The 23,051-nt window shown below is 39.8% G+C and overlaps 1 protein-coding gene and 1 pseudogene across 1 annotated transcript in view; both read left to right on the top strand.

The window, feature by feature from the left end:
- DDC (dopa decarboxylase) overlaps positions 1 to 23,051 on the top strand; it is a 111,496-nt gene that overhangs the window by 63,556 nt on the left and 24,889 nt on the right. The window contains exons 8-9 of the mRNA XM_037837176.1: positions 13,517 to 13,611; positions 18,540 to 18,607. Of these exons, the coding sequence (XP_037693104.1) occupies positions 13,517 to 13,611; positions 18,540 to 18,607 (163 nt within the window). The remainder of the gene's footprint in view (positions 1 to 13,516; positions 13,612 to 18,539; positions 18,608 to 23,051) is intronic.
- On the top strand, positions 642 to 2,608 carry LOC119534627 (annotated as a pseudogene).

The raw sequence follows: 23,051 nt of genomic DNA on the forward strand, positions 1-23,051 counted from the left end.
TGTATTACACACCCTTGGGGCATGTTTGATCTTGATCCAATGGAAGCTTTCATCCCTTCAATCCTGAGAATCACATTGAATCAAAGCTTTGAAATACCTTTTGGGTATCTGTTGTCAGCAGAGCTCAGATTGGCTTACCACTCATCAATTCTCATAGCATGCTGATTAGCAAGTATCGTGTATGAAAAAGTAAACCATGAATTCATGAACCCATAACAATGTATTTGGCGGATGCTGACTTGGAGGGTGCCAGCGACGTGCTTCGATGCAGCGCTCCTGGCATTTGCATCCTCCTCTGTAAAGTGGGAGGGTGGACCACTTCCTCTCTGAGAGCTTTGCAGCATTGATTCTTACGTATTTCATGACTGGGCTATGCGTCAGGGCTACGGGAGTGAACAATCGTGATGATCACATTTATTTCTTACTAACTCTGTGCCGGGAGTTGTGACGAGCACGTTGTGACTGCATCTCTTTTAATCCTCAGAATTACAGAAACTATTTTTATCTCCATTTTGCCTACAAGGAAAATGAGGTTTGGAGGAAGTAGATAAGGGTGTGTGGTTGCTAAGTGAAGGGGAGGTAGGAGATGAATCCAGATATGTCTGGGTCGAGGAAATACACTTAAACAGGAGACTCCTTATGCCTCCAAATTAAGACATGGTCCCTGCCTTCAAGGCTAGTATGGTATTGGTAGGAAAACAAAAATCATATTCATCAAACGACCGGAGAGGATGGTTTAAGATAAAAATCCATGGTCAGGAACCCCTCTGTGGTGCTGCAGAGAAGGTGCTCCACCAACGTCATGTCTCCACTTATGGATGAAACTCCTGCACAAGAAGAGCGAGAAGCACATGAAAGTTAATGCTACAGGGGGCCTCAGAGGTGAGCCTATCAGAAACCCAAAATGGAGATGTGTCTGAAGAAACCGTGCAAGTGGGAAAAGTTTAAAAGTCCCTAAAGCCATCTATGAATGTAGGCTTGTCAGAAGCCCAAATAGACACGTTTAAAGAAACAGTAAAAAATGTAAAAGGTTAAAAATAAATAAGCAAAAACTGAAGACAAAGAGGAGTGTGAAGAAGGTGCAGAAGCTCCTGAAGAAACAGAAAATAGTGTGGAGAAGCCAGATGAAGAAGATGACAATGAAGTTCCAGCTTGCCCCTGGGACTGACAGGAGCTTTTGAGGCTGCTGCATTTGCATCTCTAACTAATCTTGTCGATGAAAATACTCTGAAGGTGATAAAAGCTATAAGGGCTTTATGAACATGACTGGAATTCAGCATAATGGTATCAGATCACTTGTGGAAGGCAGAGATCTTCTAGCGGCCACAAAAACAGGCAGGGGCAAAAACCTGGCATTTCTGCCCCCTGCTGTTGAGCTTATTGTTAAGTTAAAATTCATGCCCAGGAATGGAGTGAGAGAGTCTTATTCTCTCACCTGCTAGGGAATTGGTCATGCAGATTTTGGTGTGCCTAAGGAGCTAATGACTCACTAGGTCCACACATATGGGTTGATAAGAAACTTGCTAATGGGATCAAAATCACTGTGGCCACGCCAAGTCAAATCCTGGACCATTCACAGAGTAGCCCAAGTTTTATGTATAAAAACTTACACTGTCTGTTTATTGATGAAGCTGATCATATCTTAGATATTGGATTTGAAGAGGAATTAAAGCAAGTTATTAAACTTCTGTCAATATGCAAACAGACCATACTTGAAAAGTTGAAGACCTGGCAAGAATTTCTCTGAAAAAGGAGCCATTGTATGTTGGTGTTGATGATGATAAAACTAATGCCACAGTGGATGGTCTTGAGCAGAGATACCTAGTTTGTCCCTCTGAAAAGAGATTCTTTCTGCTCTTTACATTCCGTAAGAAGAACCAAAAGAAGAAAATGATGGTGTTCGTTTCATCCCATAAGTCTATAAAATACAGCTACAAGTTGCTGGACTACATTGATTTGCCTGTCTTGGCCATTTATGGAAGGCAGAAGCAAACAACCACTACTTCTTCCAGTTCTGCAATGCAGATTTTGGGGGTGCTGTTGTATACAGATGTGGCAGCTCCAGGGATGGGTATTCCTGAAGTCCACTGGATTGTTCAGTATGATGCTCCAGATAAACCCTAAGGAATGTGTTCATTGTGTGGGTGGAACAGCCAGAGGCCAAAATGGAAGAGAACGTGCCTTGCTCATTTTGCAGAATTGGGTTTCCTTCATTATTTGAAGCAATCCAGGGTTCCATTGAGTGAATTTGAGTTTTCCTGGCCCAAAATTTCTGACGTTCAGTCTCAGCTTGACAAATTTGGAAAGAACTACTTCCTTCATAAGTCAGCCCAAGAAGCCTTGAAGTCATACATTCAAGCACATGATTCCCATTCTCTGAAATGAATCTATAATGTCAATAACTTAAATTTGCTTCAAGTTGTTCTGTCAGTTTCAAGGTGCCTCCTTTTGTTGATCTGACTGTGAACAGCAATGTTGGCAAATATAAATAGAGAGAAGGAGTGGCAGATCCGAAAAGCCAAGAAAATCAAGAAGTTCAAAAGCTTCAAAAACATTAGCAAGAAATCATCCAACAGCAGGCAGTTCTCTCACCAAAGACATGCCTTCCTTTCGTCCTGAGTAACTTTGTCCTGAAATGGAAATTTTTTCCCCTTGCTCTAACAAAGGAATTTATTTCTATGATTTGGACTGATCAAATCAAAGTATTAATTAACTTGGGTTGCAAGCACTGAGCACTCTTTATTTCCAGCAAATCTCTTTAATTTTGGGGGTATAAAAAGAATTCAATTTTTCTTGGTTGCCCAAGGGCAAAGCAAGCTATATTTTGGTATTTGTTGTGATGATACAATATTTTGATTTTAAATCATTTTTTCCCGAAAATTTATGTCATTGCTATTATAGAATTCTTTCTATACCTTTCTTTCCTGGTGCCTGGAAAACTTTGTGACAAAGGTGGATATGCTGACTCACTGTAAAAGGCAGGTGAGGGAGTATAGTGGAGAGGTGATGGTAATGCAACAAATAGTCTAGGTTTATTTTTTTATTTGTTTTGTTTCTTGGGCTTTATAGTAATTCTTGACCCATCCTGGAAATGCTGCAGTGTGAAAAGGCAGAGAACTTTGGGAAGTACCTTAGTGTATAAAAATCTCTATACATTGCTAATAGATTTTTTTTATCTTCATTTTATTGAGATATATTCACATACTACGCAGTCATACAAAACAAATCGTACATTTGATTGTTCACAGTACCATTACATAGTTGTACATTCATCACCAAAATCAATCCCTGACACCTTCATTAGCACACACACAAAATAACAAGAATAATAATTAAAGTGAAAAAGAGCAATTGAAGTAAAAAAGAACACTGGGTACCTTTGTCTGTTTGTTTGTTTGTTCCCTTCCCCTATTTTTCTACTCATCCATCCATAAACTAGACAAAGTAGAGTGTGGTCCTTATGGCTTTCCCAATCCCATTGTCACCCCTCATAAGCTACATTTTTATACAATTGTCTTCGAGATTCATGGGTTCTGGGTTGTAGGTTGATAGTTTCAGGTATCCACTACCAGCTACCCCAATTCTTTAGAACCTAAAAAGGGTTGCCTAAATTGTGCGTAAGAATGCCCACCAGAGTGACCTCTCGGCTCCTTTTGGAATCTCTCTGCCACTGAAGCTTATTTCATTTCCTTTCACATCCCCCTTTTGGTCAAGAAGATGTTCTCCATCCCACGATGCCAGGTCTACATTCCTCCCCGGGAGTCATATTCGACGTTGCCAGGGAGATTCACTCCCCTGGGTGTCTGATCCCACGTAGCGGGGAGGGCAGTGATTTCACCTTTCAAGTTGGCTTAGCTAGAGAGAGAGGGCCACATCTGAGCAACAAAGAGGCATTCGGGAGGAGGCTCTTAGGCACAATTATAGGGAGGCCTAGCCTCTCCTTTGCAGCAACCATCTTCCCAAGGGCAAAACCTATGGTAGAAGGCTTAACCCATCAAACCACCAGTCCCCTATGTCTGTGGTCATGTTAGCAACCATCGAGGTGGCGTAGGCCAATACCCCTGCATTCTCCACAGGCTCCTCAAGGGGGCTCTACATATTTTTTCCTTGTTTTTTTTTTTTTAAATCAATGTATGAAAAACACAAACAAACAAACAAAAAAACATACAATAAAAGAACATTTCAAAGAGACCATAACAAGGGAGTAAGAAAAAGACAACTAACCTAAGATAACTGCTTTACTTCCAACATGTTCCTACTTTACCCCAAGAAAGTTACCTAATATAGCAACATTTCTGTGAACTTGTTTCTACTATATCCATCAGAAATTAACAGACCATAGTCATTCCTGGGCATCCCTGGAACGTTAAATAGCTTATCTGTTCTTCTTGGATTATTGTTCCCCCTTCCTTAATTGCTCTCTATTGCTAGTTCCCCTACATTCTACATTATAAACCATTTGTTTTACATTTTTCAAAGTTCACATTAGTGGTAGCATATAATATTTCTCTTTTTGTGCCTGGCTTATTTCTCTCAGCATTATGTCTTCAAGGTTCATCCATGTTGTCATATGTTTCATGAGATCGTTTCTTCTTACTGCTGTGTAGCATTCCATCGTGTGTATATACCACATTTTATTTATCCACTCATCTGTTGAAGGACATTTGGGTTGTTTCCATCTCTTGGCGATTGTGAATAATGCTGCTATGAACATTGGCGTGCAGATATCTGTTCGTGTCACTGCTTTCCGATCTTCCGGGTATATACCGAGAAGTGCAATCGCTGGATCGAATGGTAGCTCTATATCTAGTTTTCTAAGGAACTGCCAGACTGACTTCCAGAGTGGCTGAACCATTATACAGTCCCACCAACAATGAATAAGAGTTCCAATTTCTCCACATCCCCTCCAGCATTTGTAGTTTCCTGTTTGTTTAATGGCAGCCATTCTAACCGGTGTTAGATGGTATCTCATTGTGGTCTTAATTTGCATCTCTCTAATAGCTAGTGAAACTGAACATTTTTTCATGTGTTTCTTGGCCATTTGTATTTCCTCTTCAGAGAACTGTCTTTTCATATCTTTTGCCCATTTTATAATTGGGCCGACTGTACTATTGTCATTGAGTTGTAGGATTTCTTTGTATATGCAAGATATCAGTCTTTTTTCAGATACATGGTTTCCAAAAATTTTTTCCCATTGAGTTGGCTGCCTCTTTACCTTTTTGAGAAATTCCTTTGAGGTGCAGAAACTTCTAAGCCTGAGGAGTTCCCATTTATCTATTTTTTTCTTTTGTTGCTTGTGCTTTGGGTGTAAAGTCAAGGAAGTGGCCGCCTAATACAAGGTCTTGAAGATGTTTTCCTCCATTATCTTCTAGGAGTTTTATGGTACTTTCTTTTATGTTGAGATCTTTGGTCCATTTTGAGTTAATTTTTGTGTAGGGGGTGAGGTAGGGGTCCTCTTTCATTCTTTTGGATATGGATATCCAACTCTCCCAGCCCCATTTGTTGAAAAGACCATTATGACTCAGTTCAGTGACTTTGGGGGCCTTATCAAAGATCAGTCGGCCATAGATCTGGGGGTCTATCTCTGAATTCTCAATTCGATTCCATTGATCTATATGTCTATCTTTGTGCCAGTACCATGCTGTTTTGACTACTGTGGCTTTATAATAAGTTTCAAAGTCAGGGAGTATAAGTCCTCCCACTTCGTTTTTCTTTTTTAGAGTGTCTTTAGCAATTCGAGGCATCTTCCCTTTCCAAATAAATTTGATAACTAGCTTTTCCAAGTCTGCAAAGTAGGTTGTTGGAATTTTGATTGGGATTGCATTGAATCTGTAGATGAGTTTGGGTAGAATTGACATCTTAATGACATTTAGCCTTCCTATCCATGAACATGGAATATTTTTCCATCTTTTAAGGTCCCCTTCTATTTCTTTTAGTAGAGTTATGTAGTTTTCTTTGTATAGGTCTTGTACATCTTTGGTTAAGTTCATTCCTAGGTACTTGATTTTTTTAGTTGCTATTGAAAATGGTATCTTTTTCTTGAGTGTCTCTTCAGTTTGTTCATTTCTAGCATATAGAAACATCATTGACTTATGTGCATTAATCTCGTATCCTGCTACTTTGCTAAATTTGTTTATTAGCTCTAGTAGCTGTATCGTTGATTTCTCAAGGTTTTCCAGATATAAGATCATATCATCTGCAAACAATGACAGTTTACTTCTTCTTTTCCAATTTGGATGCCTTTTATTTCTTTGTCTTGCCGGATTGCCCTGGCTAGCACTTCCAGCACAATGTTGAATAACGGTGGTGACAGCGGGCATACTTGTCTTGTTCCTGATCTTAGAGGGAAGGCTTTCAGTCACTCACCATTGAGAACTATGCTGGCTGTGGGTTTTTCATATATTCTCTTTATCATATTGAGGAAGTTAACTTCAATTCCTACCTTTTGAAGTGTTTTTAATCAAAAACGAATGTTGGATTTTGTCAAAAGCTTTTTCAGCATCTATTGAGACGATCATTTGATTTTTCCCTTTCAAATTGTTAATGTGTTGTAATACATTGATTTTCTTATGTTGAACCATCCTTGCATGCCTGGAATGAACCCCACTTGGTCATGGTGTATGATTTTTTTAATGTGTCTTTGGATTCGATTTGCAAGTATTTTGTTGAGGGTTTTTGCATCTATATTCATTAGGGAGATTGGCCGGTAGTTTTCCTTTTTTGTAGCATCTTTGCCTGGTTTTGGTATTAGATTGATGTTAGCTTCATAAAATGAGTTAGGTAGTGTTCCATTTTCTTCAATGTTTTGAAAGAGTTTGAGTAAGATTGGTGTCAGTTCGTTCTGGAAAGTTTGGTAGAATTCCCCTGTGAAGCCATCTGGCCCTGGGCATTTATTTGTGGGAAGATTTTTGATGACTGATTGGATCTCTTTGCTTGTAAGGGGTTGATTGAGGCCTTCTATTTCTTCTCTGGTCGAGGTTGTTCATATGTTTCCAGGAAATTGTCCATTTCCTCTACATTATCCAGTTTTTTGCCATACACTTGTTCATAGTATCCTCTTATAATCTTTTTAATTTCTTCATGATCTGCAGTTATGTCACATTTTTCATTCATTATTTTGTTTATATGGGTCTTCTCTCTTTTTCATTTTGTCAGTCTAGCTAGGGGCTTGTCAATCTTGTTGATCTTCTCAAAGAACCAACTTTTGGTGATATTTATCCTCTCTATTGTTTTTTTGTTCTCTATGTCATTTATTTCTGCTTTAATCCTTGTTATTTCTTTTCTTCTACTTGGTTTAGAATTGATTTGCTGTTCATTTTCTATCTTCTTCAGTTGACCCATTAGTTCTTTGATTTTGGCTCTTTCTTCCTTTTTAATATATGCGTTTAGTGCTATAAATTTCCCCCTCAGTACTGCTTTTGCTGCATCCCATAGGTTTTGGTATGTTGTGTTCTCATTTTCATTCGTCTCTATATATTTAGCAATTTCTCTTGCTATTTCTTCGTTAACCCACTGATTGTTTAGGAGGGTGTTGTTTAACCTCCAGGTATTTGTGAATTTTCTAAGTCTCTGATGGTTATTGACTTCTAATTGTATTCCATTGTGGTCAGAGAATGTGCTTTGGATAATTTCAATCTTTTTAAATTTATTGAGGCTTGTTTTATGTCCCAGCATATGATCTATTCTGGAGAAAGTTCCATGAGCACTAGAAAAGTATGTGTATCCTGGTGATTTGGGATGTAATGTTCTATATATGTCTGTTAAATCTAATTCATTCATCAGACTGTTTAGGTTTTCAATTTCCTTATTGGTCTTCTGTCTGGTTGATCTATCTATAGGAGAGAGTGATGTGTTGAAGTCTCCCACAATTATTGTGGAAACATCAATTGCTTCCTTTAGTTTTTCCAGTGTTTCTCTCATGTATTTTGTGGCACCTTGATTGGGTGCATAGACATTTATGATTGTTATTTCTTCTTGTTGAATTGCCCCTTTTATTGGTATGTAGTGGCCTTCTTTGTCTCTCAAAACATCCCTGCATTTAAAGTCTATTTTATCTGAGATTAATATTGCTACACCTGCTTTCTTTTGGCTGTAGCTTGCATGAAATATTTTTTTCCATCCTTTCACTTTCAGTTTCTTTGTGTCCCTGTGTCTAAGATGAGTCTCTTGTATGCAACATATTGATGGTTCATTTTTTTTTGATCCATTCTGCAAATCTATATCTTTTAATTGGGGAGTTTAATCCATTTACATTCAACATTATAACCATGAAGGCATTTCTTGAATCAGCTGTCTTATCCTTTGGTTTATGTTTGTCATATATATTTTCCCCTCTCTCTATTAACATCCTTTATTGTACCCATACCGAATCTCTTTAGCCCTGAACCTTTCTCCAAGTCTCTCTGTCCTTTCTTTGTTTCTCTGTCTGTAGGGCTCCCTTGAGTATCCCCAGTAGGGCAGGTCTCTTGTTAGCAAATTCTCTCAGCATTTGTTTGTCTGTGAAAAATTTAAGCTCTCCCTCAGATTTGAAGGAGAGCTTTGCTGGATAAAGTATTCTTGGTTGGAAATTTTTCTCACTCAGAATTTTAAATATATCGTGCCACTGTCTTCTCGCCTCCATGGTGGCTGCTGAGTAGTCACTACTTAGTCTTATGCTGTTTCATTTGTATGTGGTGAATTGCTTTTCTCTTGCTGCTTTCAGAACTTGCTCCTTCTCTTCCGTGTTTGACAGTGTAATCAGAATATGTCTTGGAGTGGGTTTATTTGGATTTATTCTATTTGGAGTTCGCTGAGCATTTATGATTTGTGTATTTATGTTGTTTAGAAGATTTGGGAGATTTTCCCCAACAATTTCTTTGAATACTCTTCCTAGACCTTTACCCTTTTCTTCCCCTTCTGGAACACCAATGAGTCTTATATTCAGACGTTTTATATTATCTATCATATCTCTGAGGTCCATTTCAATTTTTTCAATTTTTTTCCCCATTCTTTCTTTTATGCTTTCATTTTCCATTCTGTCATCTTCCAGGTCACTGATTCGTTGTTCAACTTCCTGTAGTCTTGTACTATGAGTGTCCAGAATCTTTTTAATTTGGTCAACAGTTTCTTTAATTTCCATAAGATCATCTATTTTTTTATTTAGTCTTGCAATGTCTTCTTTATGCTCTTCTAGGGTCTTCTTGATATCCTTTGTATCCCGTACTATGGTCTCATTGTTCATCTTTAGTTCTTTGAGTAGCTGCTCTAGGTGCTGTGTCTCTTCTGGTCTTTTGATTTGGGTGCTTGGGCTTTGGTTATCCATATCGTCTGGTTTTTTCATATGCTTTATAATTTTCTGTTGTTTTTGGCCTCTTGGCATTTGCTTAACTTGATAGGGTTCTTTTAGGATTTGTAGACCAATTGAAGTCCTTATCTCTAATTTATCAGATCTACAGCTTCGTGGAGTACACTTTCTCTAACTAACCAGCAGTTGGCGTCCACGAGCCACCTGTTCTCAAGCCAGTTCTCCCCTGCTTTGCCTTTGTGGTGAGTGGGGGAGTGAGTCTTGTGGGATCCAATTGGTGTACCAAGCTTGCGTGTGTAGTTGGTGTTGCCTGCCCTGTATATGGGGCATGTTTCTGGGCAGTCAGGGAGGAGGGGTGGCTCTAACAATCAAATCTCCTTGGTGATCCTGGAGTTTTAAAGCTGCTGCAATAGTCTAATCCTTCAGTTCAGTCCTGCCACAGTTTGTCTCTGCCAATGACCCACAAGTCCTTGTTATTGGCGTATGGCTCCTGAGACTTGCGAGTGGGTCCCTCTTCCAGGCTGTGCACCCCCTGGTCCTCTGTTGAGGGATGACTGTGCTATGTCACTGGTGAGTGCCGTCCCCCCAGGGCAGTTCTGGGCTGCTGGGCTGTGTAGGGAGGCTCCCAGTCTGCTGAAATGATGGGTGAATGGGGCTTTGTTAGTTCACACTGCTCCACCTTCCCAACTCTGGGACAATCAACTGAGGTTGCAGGGAAGGCTAATGTCCACGCCCAGTTTTGTGGTGTGTGCCTGTTATTTGAAGCACTTCCGTCACACTGGGTTGTCTGGGGCAGTTCTGGGCTATGGGGCTGGTGATGGGCAGGAGTGTTTCCTGTCCACCAGGATGATGGCTATGAGCGGACACCCCCGTTTTCTTGGGAAGTTGTGGTGTTTAGTGAATTTTCTCAGCCACTGGATTATTGCCTTTTGTCTCAGAGCTCTCTTAGTTCTGCTCTTGTCTTGACCTGCCCAAATTGCAAGTCTTTGAAGCTTTCTGTATTGGGCTTCTTAGAGTAATTGTTTTAGAAAAAGAAAAAAGGATTAAAAAAAAATAAATAAAAGGGCCCTCCTCACAGATCTAATGGGTTATTGAAATGCTAAGAGACAAAGCAATTAGGGCCATTAAGGAAAGGTCCACAGGGCAGAGAGATCAGCTTTTCTTTGGGATTTGCATATGAGCCTCAGGGCCTGAGCTCTGCCCTTCCCCTTTCTATGTTCACCAGAACTCCAAAAATCCTCCGCTTTTATTTTGGAGTTTTTCGTGCTGTTTTTTTCTACGCCTGTCTCCTCTCTGCTGGGCTGGCTGCTCTCAGATTCTCTGGTGTCTGGTCTCAGTCTATCTATGGTTGGAGTTTGGATCAGTAGAATGAGTTTCCGATAAGGGCTGCCACTGCAGTTCTCCCTTCTCCTTCCTGGAGCTGACAGCCCTTCCTCCCACGGGACTGAGCCTGGCAGGGAGGGGTGCGGGTCCCCTGGCCACAAAAACTTACAGATTTCGCTGATCTCAGCAGTTCCACGTTTTCATGAGTGTTGTATGAAGTATGCTCAAAGTCAGATTGCTCCGTGGTGTCCAATCCACGCAGTTCCTGGCTTTCTACCTACTTTCCTGGAGGAGTAACTAAAACATACAGCTCACCAGTCCACCATCTTGCCCCGCCTGTTGCTAATAGATTTTTAAGCAATGAACCTTTTTTTTTTAAGAGCAAGATATGTAGGTTATTTGTCATTGCTATTTGAATAAAGTACTCCTCCACAGTCTTAACATTTTGGGAGAAAAGCTGGAGTTTTTGAGCCTCGTTTACACCAATGTATGTGTAATCTGCTGTTCTATGTTTGGTAACTTTGCAAAGACCCTTTGTTAAAAAAAATGAGACACACCCCATTCAAATTTGTTCATGTCAAGGTAGTTTGGATTTTGGTACTCCCTTTGGACTCTGCAGAGTATTTAAACAGCAAGACCAAATATCGATAGATTTAGAGCAAGGCCATCAACTAGTCATTGCTAAGCAAACGTTCATGTCATTGTTGTTGTTAGAAAAATTACCTTTTCCAGAACCCATGAAACAAAAATAGATTGGCAGTGAAAGCTGAAAATGAAGGGAGGTCAGAGAAAACCATCAAAATCAGTAGTTTAGTCAAGGGGGTGTTCTGTTGCAGGAGCACTTGATTTCCAGGGTGTTTTTTGTTTGTTTGTTTGTTTGTTTTGTTTTTATTCAATTTTATTGAGATATATTCACATACCATACATTCAAAGTGTACAATCAGTTGTTCACAGTACCAACATATAGTTGTGCATTCATCACCCCAGTCTATTTTTTGAACATTTTCCGTGTACCAGAAAAAGTGAAAATAAGAATAAAAAATAAAAGTAAAGAAGAACACCTGAAAACCCCCCTTTCCCACCCTATTTTTCATTTAGTTTTTTGTCCCCATTATTCTACTCATCCACCCATACACTGGATAAAGGGAGTGTGATCCACAAAGCTTTCACAATCACACTGTCACCCCTTGTAATGTACATTGGTATACAATCGTCTTCAAGAGTCAAGGCTACTGGTTTGGAGTTTGATAGTTTCAGGTATTTACTTCTAGCTATTCCAATGCATTAAAATCTAAAACAGGTTATCTATATAGCGCATAAGAATACCAGAGTGACCTCTTGACTCCATTTGGTATCTCTCAGCCACTGAAACGTCATTTTGTTTCATTTCGCATCCCCCTTTTGGTTAAGAAGATGTTCTCAATCCCATGATGCCAGGTCCAGATTCATCCCCTGGAGTCATATCCCCTGTTGCCAGGGAGATTTACATCCCTGGGAGTCAGATCCCACGTAGAGGGGAGGACAGTGATTTCACCTGCCAAGTTGGCTTAGCTAGAGAGAGAGGGCCACAACTGAGCAACAAAGAGGTACTCAGGGGCAGACTCCTAGGCACAATTATAAGCAGATTTAGCCTCTCCTTTACAGTGACGAGCTTCAAAGGGCAAGTCCCGTGATAGAGGGCTCAGCACATCAAATTGCCAGTCCTCAATGTTTGTGAGAACATCAGCAACAATCCAGGTGAGGAAGCCCTACACCTCTGTGTTTTCCCCCAGCTTCTCAGGGAGGCCCTGCATATACATTTTTATTCTCTGTCCAAATTGCTTTGGGATCTAGGGTGTTTTATATAATATGGAAGTTCTATTTCATAGCAATTCAAAACCAAAGTTGCTAGCATCATTTTGCTGTTGTGCCAGTTAACATTCATAGAGTCCCATGAAATGTAAGTACAGTGAGAACATCAAATGCAGGGAAACATTCTGGTAAACAGTATTCTGACATGAAAAGTAAAGAACAGTTTCCACCTCTGGCCTTGACCCCAGCACTGGGTTGGCGCCATCCTCCTGGGGTACAGAACCTGGCTGATGGACTCCTAACTCCTGGCATTTAATAACTTTCCCACCAGTGGCTTGTTTTCTGAGCTTCAGAAATAATCATATTTCAAAAAAAAAAAATACACAAAAGCAAAAGGAAGAATATTTAATCACTGAATTGAACTAAATGCTGTTGATATTTGCATCTCTAACTCTACAGTTTTTTCTATGCATGCTGATATTGTTTTATTTTATTTCTTTACCAAAAGTAGTCATCCTCTACCCTTCACTTTGTAGTAACCAGTTATTTCATAGCATGTTTATTTTCCTGTGACATTAAATAATTACATCAATCTGGGCAAATAATCAATGGCTAAACCATTGGGGATGGAGAGAGGCAGATAGAAGGAGATTGGTGTGGACTGTGTACCAGACTCTTCCTCAAAAGATGTTTTTGGGGAGGATGTTAGAATGGATAAGCTGAGAGAATCAGGCAAAGCATTCTAGAATGATGGAATGGAGGAGGACCGAGAAAGGTGGTATATCTGGGTGAGTGAGCATGGTAGGGTTAAAACAGGCTGTCCCTTTAAAGCTGTACTGAGCCATGAGTGTCAACCTTGAAATCAAGGAGCACAATTGATTCCATTTTCCCTCATTTTCCAAGCATTCACTGAGGATCTGTGTATGTGCCAGGCAATATCTGAGGCCAACAAGACCCAGCCTCTGCCCTCAATGTCATTGTCTTCAAACGAGAGGAATCTCGGGGATCCACCCATATATTATATGCAAGAAGGATGCTGGGCTAGAACCAGGTCAGTTGTCAGACTCTGTGTGCAAAGGACATCCCTTTGAGAACTCACAGGTTGCTTCTGACTTCTAGGTAACAAGGAGAACATGTGGCTACACATCGACGCTGCCTACGCCGGCAGTGCTTTCATCTGCCCTGAATTCCGACACCTCCTGAATGGAGTAGAGGTGGGTATGCTCTTGGTCCTTCAATAAGATTTTCTGTTAAGCCTTATGTTATCCATGAATTCTCCCTTTTTGAGAATGTGAATTGGCATTCAATTTTTCACTGTGGTGGTTTGTTTCTGCAAGTTATCTCCAAATCAATTCCAGCAATTACTGTAACTTACATCTCCTCAGGACAGGGGGCTGAGACCCTTCCCTGGTCACAAGGCCTGTCTCCTTGAAATACCCCTGATGTTTACAGCTAGTTTTCAGTCTGCATAAACCCTGGGCAGAGCTGACGTGATAGGAGAGATGTTAGCTTATAAAACCGTAGGGAAATACTTACAAACAAAATGATACCTAAAACATTTCAGTTCAAGAGGTGATTTCAAATACCAACCTGCAGTTTCCTACAAGTGGTTCAAAACAATGATTATGTTGTGACCACACATCCGAGCATGATATTCACTTTAACCGATATTGACCTGGCAGCTGCCAATGCATCTAAATGCCCTATGCCTTTTCCAGAAATTGGAAAATGTGGTCTCTAATATCACCTACAACAGCTACTTTGTTTGAGAAATAGTCATCAAAATTATTGACCAAGTCTGCTTTTGCTCAAGGCTGCAGGCTGTAAGGTTGCACAGACTTAGCACAAAGCAATGACCCTATCGATGTATTTTGAGCTGCTGTTTCACGTACAGCAGGATTTCCATGTTGGCAGCTCACATGACAAGAAGATCCTCCTCCCCAGACACCCAGGGTGTCCAGAAAGGCAGACCTTGGCAATGTGTCATCATCAAGATACCATGGGCTTGGGTCAACAGACAAATGCTTTTTTCCTGGGGACAGGAAATTTCAGGAGATTTTACACACACCATGTAATGGTGATTGACTTTGGTGTTAGACAGGTTTGAATCCCAGTTCTACCCTTAGGAATGTCTGTGTAATGGAGGCAAGCTAGTTATGCCTCATAAGATGGATTTCATGATGACACCCCCTCTGAGTGGTAGTTGTAAGGACCAGATGAGTTAATCATATCTAAAGGACTTAAAAACAGTGTCTGGCACACAGTTAAGTATCATGCATGCATAAGAGGCTATTCTTATTTTCACCATGGCCTGAAGAAATTGTCCCTCCAAACCTCTCTTTTCTCTCACGTCATGCCTGCTAAACAATTCTCTAATTACTAATTTGACTTCTTATGATATCTTAATATCAGAAAAATGGGTGACATAGATATGGAGTACAAATATTTCCAGCATTGGAAAGAATTGTCCCCTTATTATAAGTGAATGAAGTAACATTCTGGTTTATATATCCATCATATTTATTCACTCAACATTTATTCATTCAATAATTATATATTGAGTGCTTAATATGTGCTAAAGCTTAGATCACTCCTTGGGAGTTAAATGAAGTTTCCAAAGGCCTGTATAAGTATTGAGGGCAGGGGTGTCATATGTGAGATGTTCTGATAACGTGATACTAATTCCCAGCATTTTACAGTTCATTGCTGACAGCTAGTTTTGTGGGGTTTTGGTGCTGGGAAGTGAATAATAAATCACTACACCATATACATACTTTCAATTATAGCAATATATAATCCTTTGAAATGTCTATCACTGAACAGTTTCCAGGGGAAAAGGCTAAGAGTTCATCTGGGATCTCTGTGCCTGTCATCCAGGCATGGGCCTGGCTAGATGCTCTATTCAGACTCAGAGAATCAAGTAGGATTGCATGATCTTGTCCCACTACCACTCTTCTCTTCCTGCTGCACTGGCAGCGTGAAGTTTCATCTTTCATAGAAGGGTGTCTAATTGCCAGACTACCGCAGCAATGGGCATTGCAACTCGATCCTATCACCAACAGACAGTATATCATACCCAATATGAATCATTTCAGTTTGTTCTCCGTTATTGCTCCAGACTCATATTCCCTGCCTGGCTGAGGGCCTTGCTCCTCAGTGGGTCAGATAAAGGGCAGCAATATCCTGTCCTGGCCCCACCTTTGGAGATAAGAGTCTTCTCTCCATCAGCAGGAGGAAAACATCACTGCTGGGTAATGAAAGAAGTTTAAACAGATCAGCCCCAGAGGAGAGAACTAATAAAATTTCTAGCAAACAAAGCTCTTCTTTAACTTTTAGTTTCCTTTTATCAACAAATGAAACTTGCTTTAATTTCCTGTCTCTTCCTAAAAACTATTTACTGAAATCTGGAAGGAAATGAATCTGCGCCCCCAGAGTGATTGCAATTGAAGGTGACCGGCTGACTGTGTGCCCCTCCTCTGGGCTCATCCCTCAAACCAAATGCAGAAGAAGTGGCACTAATTCTTGGGATGTTACACAGGAGGGAAGATGACAAGGTTTTCAAATAGGAGATTCAGTTGCCCTTATTTTTGCTTCACTTATGGATTCAATGATGAATTTCTGGTCCTCCAGGGGGACTCAGGCCCTGTTCAGTCAGATAAACAAGGGTATGCTTTTTGAAAAATGTTAGGAGTTCCCCATATATGACAACTCAGAGAAAATTCAGAGTGCTCTCCTTGGCTACCCTTGGGATTTGAAATCTCTTGTTTTCTTCTTGAAAATATGGTAGCACCCAGTGTTGATGTGTGAAGCTGGAGCTGGTTGTTTTCCATCGTTACCCATGGTCTTCCAAGAGGGAAATCTGTAATTGCTAAGAAAACCATTGGACATTGTCTTTAAGAATAAGGAAGAAAATAGGTAAATGGGAAGAGTTTTGATATATTAAGCCATGTTGGTAATATAACCAATCAGTTAAAGGAAAAATGGGGCTCTTCCTGGTTACTGTAGATCAAGTATGAAGTTTTCACTTTCCCATTGTTCAAATGATACATATATCCTGAGAACTTTGCTAATTCATGAAGCTGAGGGAACCACGGGGATAAAGTATTTCACAGACCAAAGTGTGAGAAACAAGCACTATACCTACAAGGAATAAACGCTCACCCGATTGTGGAGAAGAAAAGAATTTATTCACGATCTTGCAAGAGCAGGTGCACAACGAAAGAAACGTGGCAGGCACCCCGGACAATAGAACACAGCAAAAATTTATATCCTAGGTCTAACATGCCAAGTCCCTCCCCTGTTTCCCCATTGGCTGGATACTCCAGAGGGTACAGTCTATCCGAGAGAGCTAACTAGCCCTCCTTTGGGATTTTGAATTGTACAGCCTACTAGAGAGAGTTAACTAGTTTAAATTTCTCACTGAGAGTTCCCGTCTTTGATTATACCCCCACATCTCTTTACATTCCAATAACTCTGGTTATTTTTCCCATATAAGGAGCTGGTGCTGATTCTAGGCTTACATCATGGCTCTCTCTCTCCTTCCCTTTACCACAGGGCCCGTTTAAGCCAGTTCTGCTGCGGAGTCTCCATTTTCCCTATTCCATGTTGCCTTTATGTGAAAGCTAAACTTAACCCTTTCTTACACAAAGCAGATCTTAGGGAAGATATAGTGAGCAGGACTGGAAGTCTGTATGATTTCTGGACATAGTACCTTTGGATTAAAATTCTGATTATTCCATATTTTCCAGTAGTTTAAAATATAATGCAGATAAATTTTATGTGACCTTAGACTGTGCAAATGTGAAAGTGTATGACATAAAATATTAATAATGTCTCACTTTATAAGCAAAAATAAAACTTTGAATCTTCTATGATAAAAAAATCATTTTTTCATGCACATCATTTCAAAGGAGGAGAGTTTGCTGAACTGTGAACTGTGTTTATATCATGTGGTAGGCAACATTTTGCAGTTAAACAGAAATGCCCTGTATCCTCAGGGTCAGTTTCAATAATGCTCTTTTGGATTATCTCTGTTTTGAAATATTCAGGGTCTTCAAATTCATGCCTTGCAATGAATGTGATAAACCCTTTAGGGGTTAAACATATAAATAAAAGAAAGTTTTCATAAGAATTCATTAGAAATTATCCCATTCCAATCCCTTGCATATAACTTCCTATAGAGTTACTGCACCAAGGGCACTCAGCTGGATAGACTGCAATCTGAGTCTCTTGTTCTAAACCCTTATGTTCTTTCCCTTACAAAAAGAATGGACTTAATTCATCCTTCCCACAAATGTTTTCTGAACATCTCTGGGTGCCTGGCTCTGTGTTCTGAGGACTGGCAGGAACTGTGGGTACCAGTCTAGGATTTGAATCAATGGCCACCATACCAACTAAGCATCAAGCCTGGCCTCCAGTTCTGTGGGTTGCCCCCATTGCCGTGCATCCCCTTGGCACAACCCAAACCTGACTCGGCCAGCCCTCGTCCTCTTCTGAGCAGTGTGCCTCATACAGAGTGCTTGCCGTTCTCATGCAGCATTCAGAGCATCTGTTCTCCTATCAGATTTTCTCACTAAACAGAGTGAGCTCCTGGAAGACAGTTGCCATGTTTTATTTACTAGCATTCTGTGGGCTCGCCACAGGGCTGCCCTAACAACCACAAATCTGCACCAGTAGCAGCCTATACGCTTGAGGGTTTCCTCGGTGTCCGGTGCTATGCTGAGGGCTTTAGAGCTGTTATTTCACAGCCTCTCCCATTCCACAGGGAGATTGAGCAGTTGAGCAGGGATTCGAACCCCAGTTACTCCAATTCCAAAGCTATTACCTTTCTTTCGTGCTGCTACCCAGAATGAGATCAATGTGTAATTTTACGTTTCATGAGGCCAAATGTGTTTTTCCTATTTTAACTTGAAGAAAAATAGGCTCAGATAAGTCAGGTCACCCAGACTGGTGAAGCCAGATTTTCTCAACTGCCCTCGTTGCCCAGATCCCATGGTTTCCAGGATGTCCCCTTCTCCATGGCCTTGCTGACTTGGTGGCTTGTTTCTCATTTGAGAATATAAACTTCTAATTATTTTTGTATGGGTTCCTTATTCTTTCATAACTGAAATGTTTTCTTTCTGTCGTTATTATTTCCTTGCAGTTTGCAGATTCATTTAATTTTAACCCCCACAAATGGCTTTTGGTGAATTTTGACTGTTCTGCCATGTGGTAAGTTTCCCCATTCATTAGATGTCAATTACCCTAGACCCACTGCTCTTTCTAGATGACGGTTTCTCTGAAAAAAATTTACCTGGTGAAGCGACAAGAGCTGGAGGAGCACATAAAGCCAACACACTACTTGCTCCATTTCTGAAACATTCATAGAGTTCTGGTTAAATCTTACCCTGCTTGCAAACTGTTACCTAGAACATATTATTGCAATATGTTGGCAAAAGAAGAAAGAAGTCTAACAGAGAAAATCTGTAATTTAATTTACCTAACATAATCAGAAAACAAATGCAAGGAAATTTCAGTATATATTTCTAATTCAGTTGCTTCTATGTTTTTCCTCTTAGATTCTTAATCAGTCCAACCCTTTAGCAGTTGATGAGGAAAAAAGTAAAATATTCCTCTTTCCTAAGATAGAAATTTCCCCTGGATATTCTTAATCACTTTGGTTATATTTAGAGAAAGAAAAATAACTCAAAAATTAAAGTGGATAATATTACTTCACATAGATGGTGCTTAAGAAACAATAATCACTGAAACCTAGAATGATAAGAACACTAGAAGCTATAAATGTCCTCCTGATTTTTTTAGAATCAGAAGTTGATTAAGCAATCTTAAAACAGGAGGGTCTGCATGAATTTCATACAAAATTTTTAAATAAATAATTCAATGAATGGGTTTTCATCTTGGAAAGGTAGAGAAAACAGCCCTTACAATCCAACTAAAGTCAGTTCTCCATGTTTGCCAAATGATCAAAATGATTAGTTTGCCCTTTTACTAGTTTAAGTAAAGGTAAATCAAATTGAGTACTTTACTTCCCTTCTATTCAAATTCTTTTTTTTTTTTTTTTGGTCATATGCTTTTCCCCAACTTTTGATACTCGATTTATAACCAATTAGTACACTGCACTTTAGATTTAATTTTGTCCTAAATACTAATAATTATTTATAAAATCTAGAGCTTTTGTGAATGTTAGTATTCTCTTCTATTCTTGTGCCTGTGTTTTTCTGTTTTACCTAAAATGGGTTAATTTAAGGATAGCTTACATGGTGTGTCCAAAGGCACTTTATTTAAAATTTAACTTTGATTGAAATGTAATTTAATTCTGCTGGGATGTTGAATCAGTTGTGGAAGCTCTCTAAGGGGTTGGAGTTTATTTGACAGGTTCTAAGCAGAGTGCTCTGTCGGAGCCAGCTGACACGGGATGCTGCTTGGATGCCTTTTGTTTTTTGATGGAGTTGCTGTCCTCATTGATGAGAGTGATGTAGCAAACAGCATAGTAGTTAGATACCAATTATGCATTTTCCAGAGGAAGCCACAAAATTCTCATGGACCCAGTAAACTGAGGGCTATCAGGGACAGAGTGGTGGTAACCAGAAGGGTGGGAGGTTCATGATGTGCCTTGGTGTTTGTTACCTGAATAAAATAATAATATCAATAGTAAGTATGGAATGAGTGCTAAGAGGTGCCACGCACTCTTCTAAGCTTTACCTGTAATGTAATTGATATATGATATGATATGATAATAACTCACTCAGTTCCCCAGAACAGCTCTGTAAGCAGAGTATTATGTCAGCCAAATTTTTACAGATGAGGAAATGAGCATAGATCTAAATGCACAATGCATTTATCCACCACTGAGTGGCACAAAGATATCAGGAAACAAAATATGGTGAAATAAAACATTGAGATATGACAGAAACAAATATAATGAATGTAACATCCTACCCTTGGGTCCAGAAAATCAAAACATAAGTTAAGGATGAGAGAAAATATGATTTATCAGTGATGTGGTGAAAAAGATTTTTTGAGGGGAAAGGAGAAAGTTTTTTTTTCATTTTTATCATGAAAAAAATATATAATATGAGATTTACAATTTTAAATCTTTTTAAGCATATACTTTGTTGGTATTAATCACATTCACAGTATTGTGCTACCATGGCCACCATCCCTTACTAAAACTTTTCCATGACCCCAAACAGAAATTCAGTACCCCTTAAACAATGACTTCCCATTCCCTACCTCCACCCTGGTTGGGTGGCCCCTGGTAATCTCTGGTTTACATTCTGTCTCTATGAATCTGCTTATTCTAGATATTTCATATAAGTGGACTCATACAAGAGTTGTCTTTTTGTGTCTGGCTGATTTCAGTCAGCACAATGTTCCAGGGTTCATCCATGTCATAGCATGGTGAGAAAGATTTTGAGCCTTTAATTGACTGTGATGAGACAGCCAGAAGAGCTAATAATAGCAACTATAGAGTATACAGAATAAGAAGTGATAGTTTTTATCATCTCAGACTGATCATACCTGACATTTCATGCTCAGTTCAGGCACCACCCCTGTAAGACGAAATTCGATGAAGTAGTGCTGACATATAGACGAGACAAGGAAATGCTGGGTTGATGTCATGTCATCCAGAGAAGGAAGAGGGAAAGGAGGGTTATTAGCCTTTAGAAAAAATTTAAAGGAAGGTGGAGCTATAAGAGTGGCCCCCGGCATTTCAAATATTGCCACGGAGAAGAGCAATTTGTTTAATTCTCATGGTGTTTTTTTAATTAGCTGGGGACTTAAGGGTGTCTTTCAGTACTTGGAGAAGCCCCCTACAGGTTTGAAAGGCTAAATAAATTTTAAAATAGTAACAATGTGCCCTTTCTTCTGAGTGAGCAGGAACAATTGTCAAGGTTTTGGGAAAGATTTCATGTATCTTGGGGAAAAAAATCAAGTCTCTTCCAAATTCAAGGGCTCACCCCATGACATAATAAAGAGACATGAATATTGATTGACTAAATTTGATTTAGGATTTGTGTTTTAAGGTAAAAATTGCTCAACTTTACTATGTTTTAGGCACTGAGCTCATCAGAAATTACTAAAGTCCTAAGGCTAGTCTTTAGGGATTTAAATCAAGCCAATTTGCTTTAAATCCATGATCTTAATTATGCCATATATTTCTGTATTTATTTGATTCTTATTAAACTTACAGATTTCTTTTGGTCTCACTATACCCACTCACTCACTCCCTATTATTTCTTCATTGTTCTTACTACAAAAGAAGTTGCTCTTTCCCTTTACACAGTGAAAATTCTTAATATCACCAGGCTTACGTGGTTTCTTGTGTCCTTCATTCATCTGTCCAGGCCACCCTACCTCAGGAATTACACTGCATGTCATTCTGGTGGAACAGTTTCTGCGTTTAGAGCAGCTCAGTCCAAACCAAAAACAACAATGAGGAGGAAGGATCACAGTTTAATTTAAAGGACATTTGCTTTTGAGCATTGTGGAGGCTAAAACAAGAGCAATATTATCTTGTACTCAAGGAGTCTTGCCTATGGGGGAGTTTCAAGTAAATAAAATACAACCACAGTAAACTGAGAAACTAAATAAAGTAAATTATAGGTCAATACAGATTATGGTCCATGTGATAAGACAGATGTGAGGGAAGGGGTTTGGGAAGAGGGAGGGGAGAGATTCAGTTTAGAGGCACAGGGAATGCCTCGTTGCTGTGGGTAAAGAACGTTGACAGGGAGACTGAATGATTGGTTCATTCATTCATTGAAGGATTGCTTTAGACAGAGCAGTCAGGGAAAGGCTCGATGATGAAGTGACACTTGAGCAGAGAACTGAATGAGGTGAGAGAACAGGCAACACAGAGATCTGGGGGGCAGCAAGTGCAAAGGACCCGAGCAAGAGTCTCAACACAGAATTGGCTAAGAGTCACCAAGATTAACTGGTTTGGTCCACATGTGTTTATATTTGTTTTAAATGAGTACACATTTAAAATTGGTATAGTTTATATAAACGTGCTGGTTTCTAATGTCTCCAAATAATGTGAGACCTTTAAAGTACATTTCTGTGAGGTGACAGATGTGTTGCGCCAAGCAGCAGCTCTGTGCCCAGTTCAGCCCAGTGCCTTACCTGCCACATGCTGTGAGGTTGCTGGCCTGGCCCTGGGCACGTTTGAGCCTCAGGCTCCTGGAGCACGCACACTGTAAAGATTAGTATTTGCTCAGCAGATGCTTTGGTTTGAAGAAATGCTTACGCAAAGTTAACTTGCAGCATCTGGCTTCTCGGCAGAAGTGAAGTACAAACCAGAGTTCTTGGGCTGTCTGGAAAGGAGACTGTGCTCTCCTCCCCCATCCTTCTTCTTTGGGGAAAGGGATTGCATCTGAAACCCTCTAAGGGGCACCTGATTTACATTGACTGTAATAATGCTTCTTATATGCACTTTACGTCCCAAATACCTCCTATTAATGTAGTGCTTTACTTTCTCTTCTAGCATCTCATTTGAGGCACCCAGCAGCTTTGTTGAGGAAGGAATTGTTAATCCTATTTTATGAATGAGGAAACTGGAGGTCTGAGATACAGCTGCCCATGCCAGAGCCAGAGCAAAGCAATATGGGTGAAGTTTTAAAAACTAGTGCTGAGGAAAATAAAGAGTAGAATT

Source organism: Choloepus didactylus, chromosome 5 (assembly GCF_015220235.1).
Source record: "Choloepus didactylus isolate mChoDid1 chromosome 5, mChoDid1.pri, whole genome shotgun sequence".
Taxonomy (NCBI): Eukaryota; Metazoa; Chordata; class Mammalia; order Pilosa; family Megalonychidae; genus Choloepus; species Choloepus didactylus.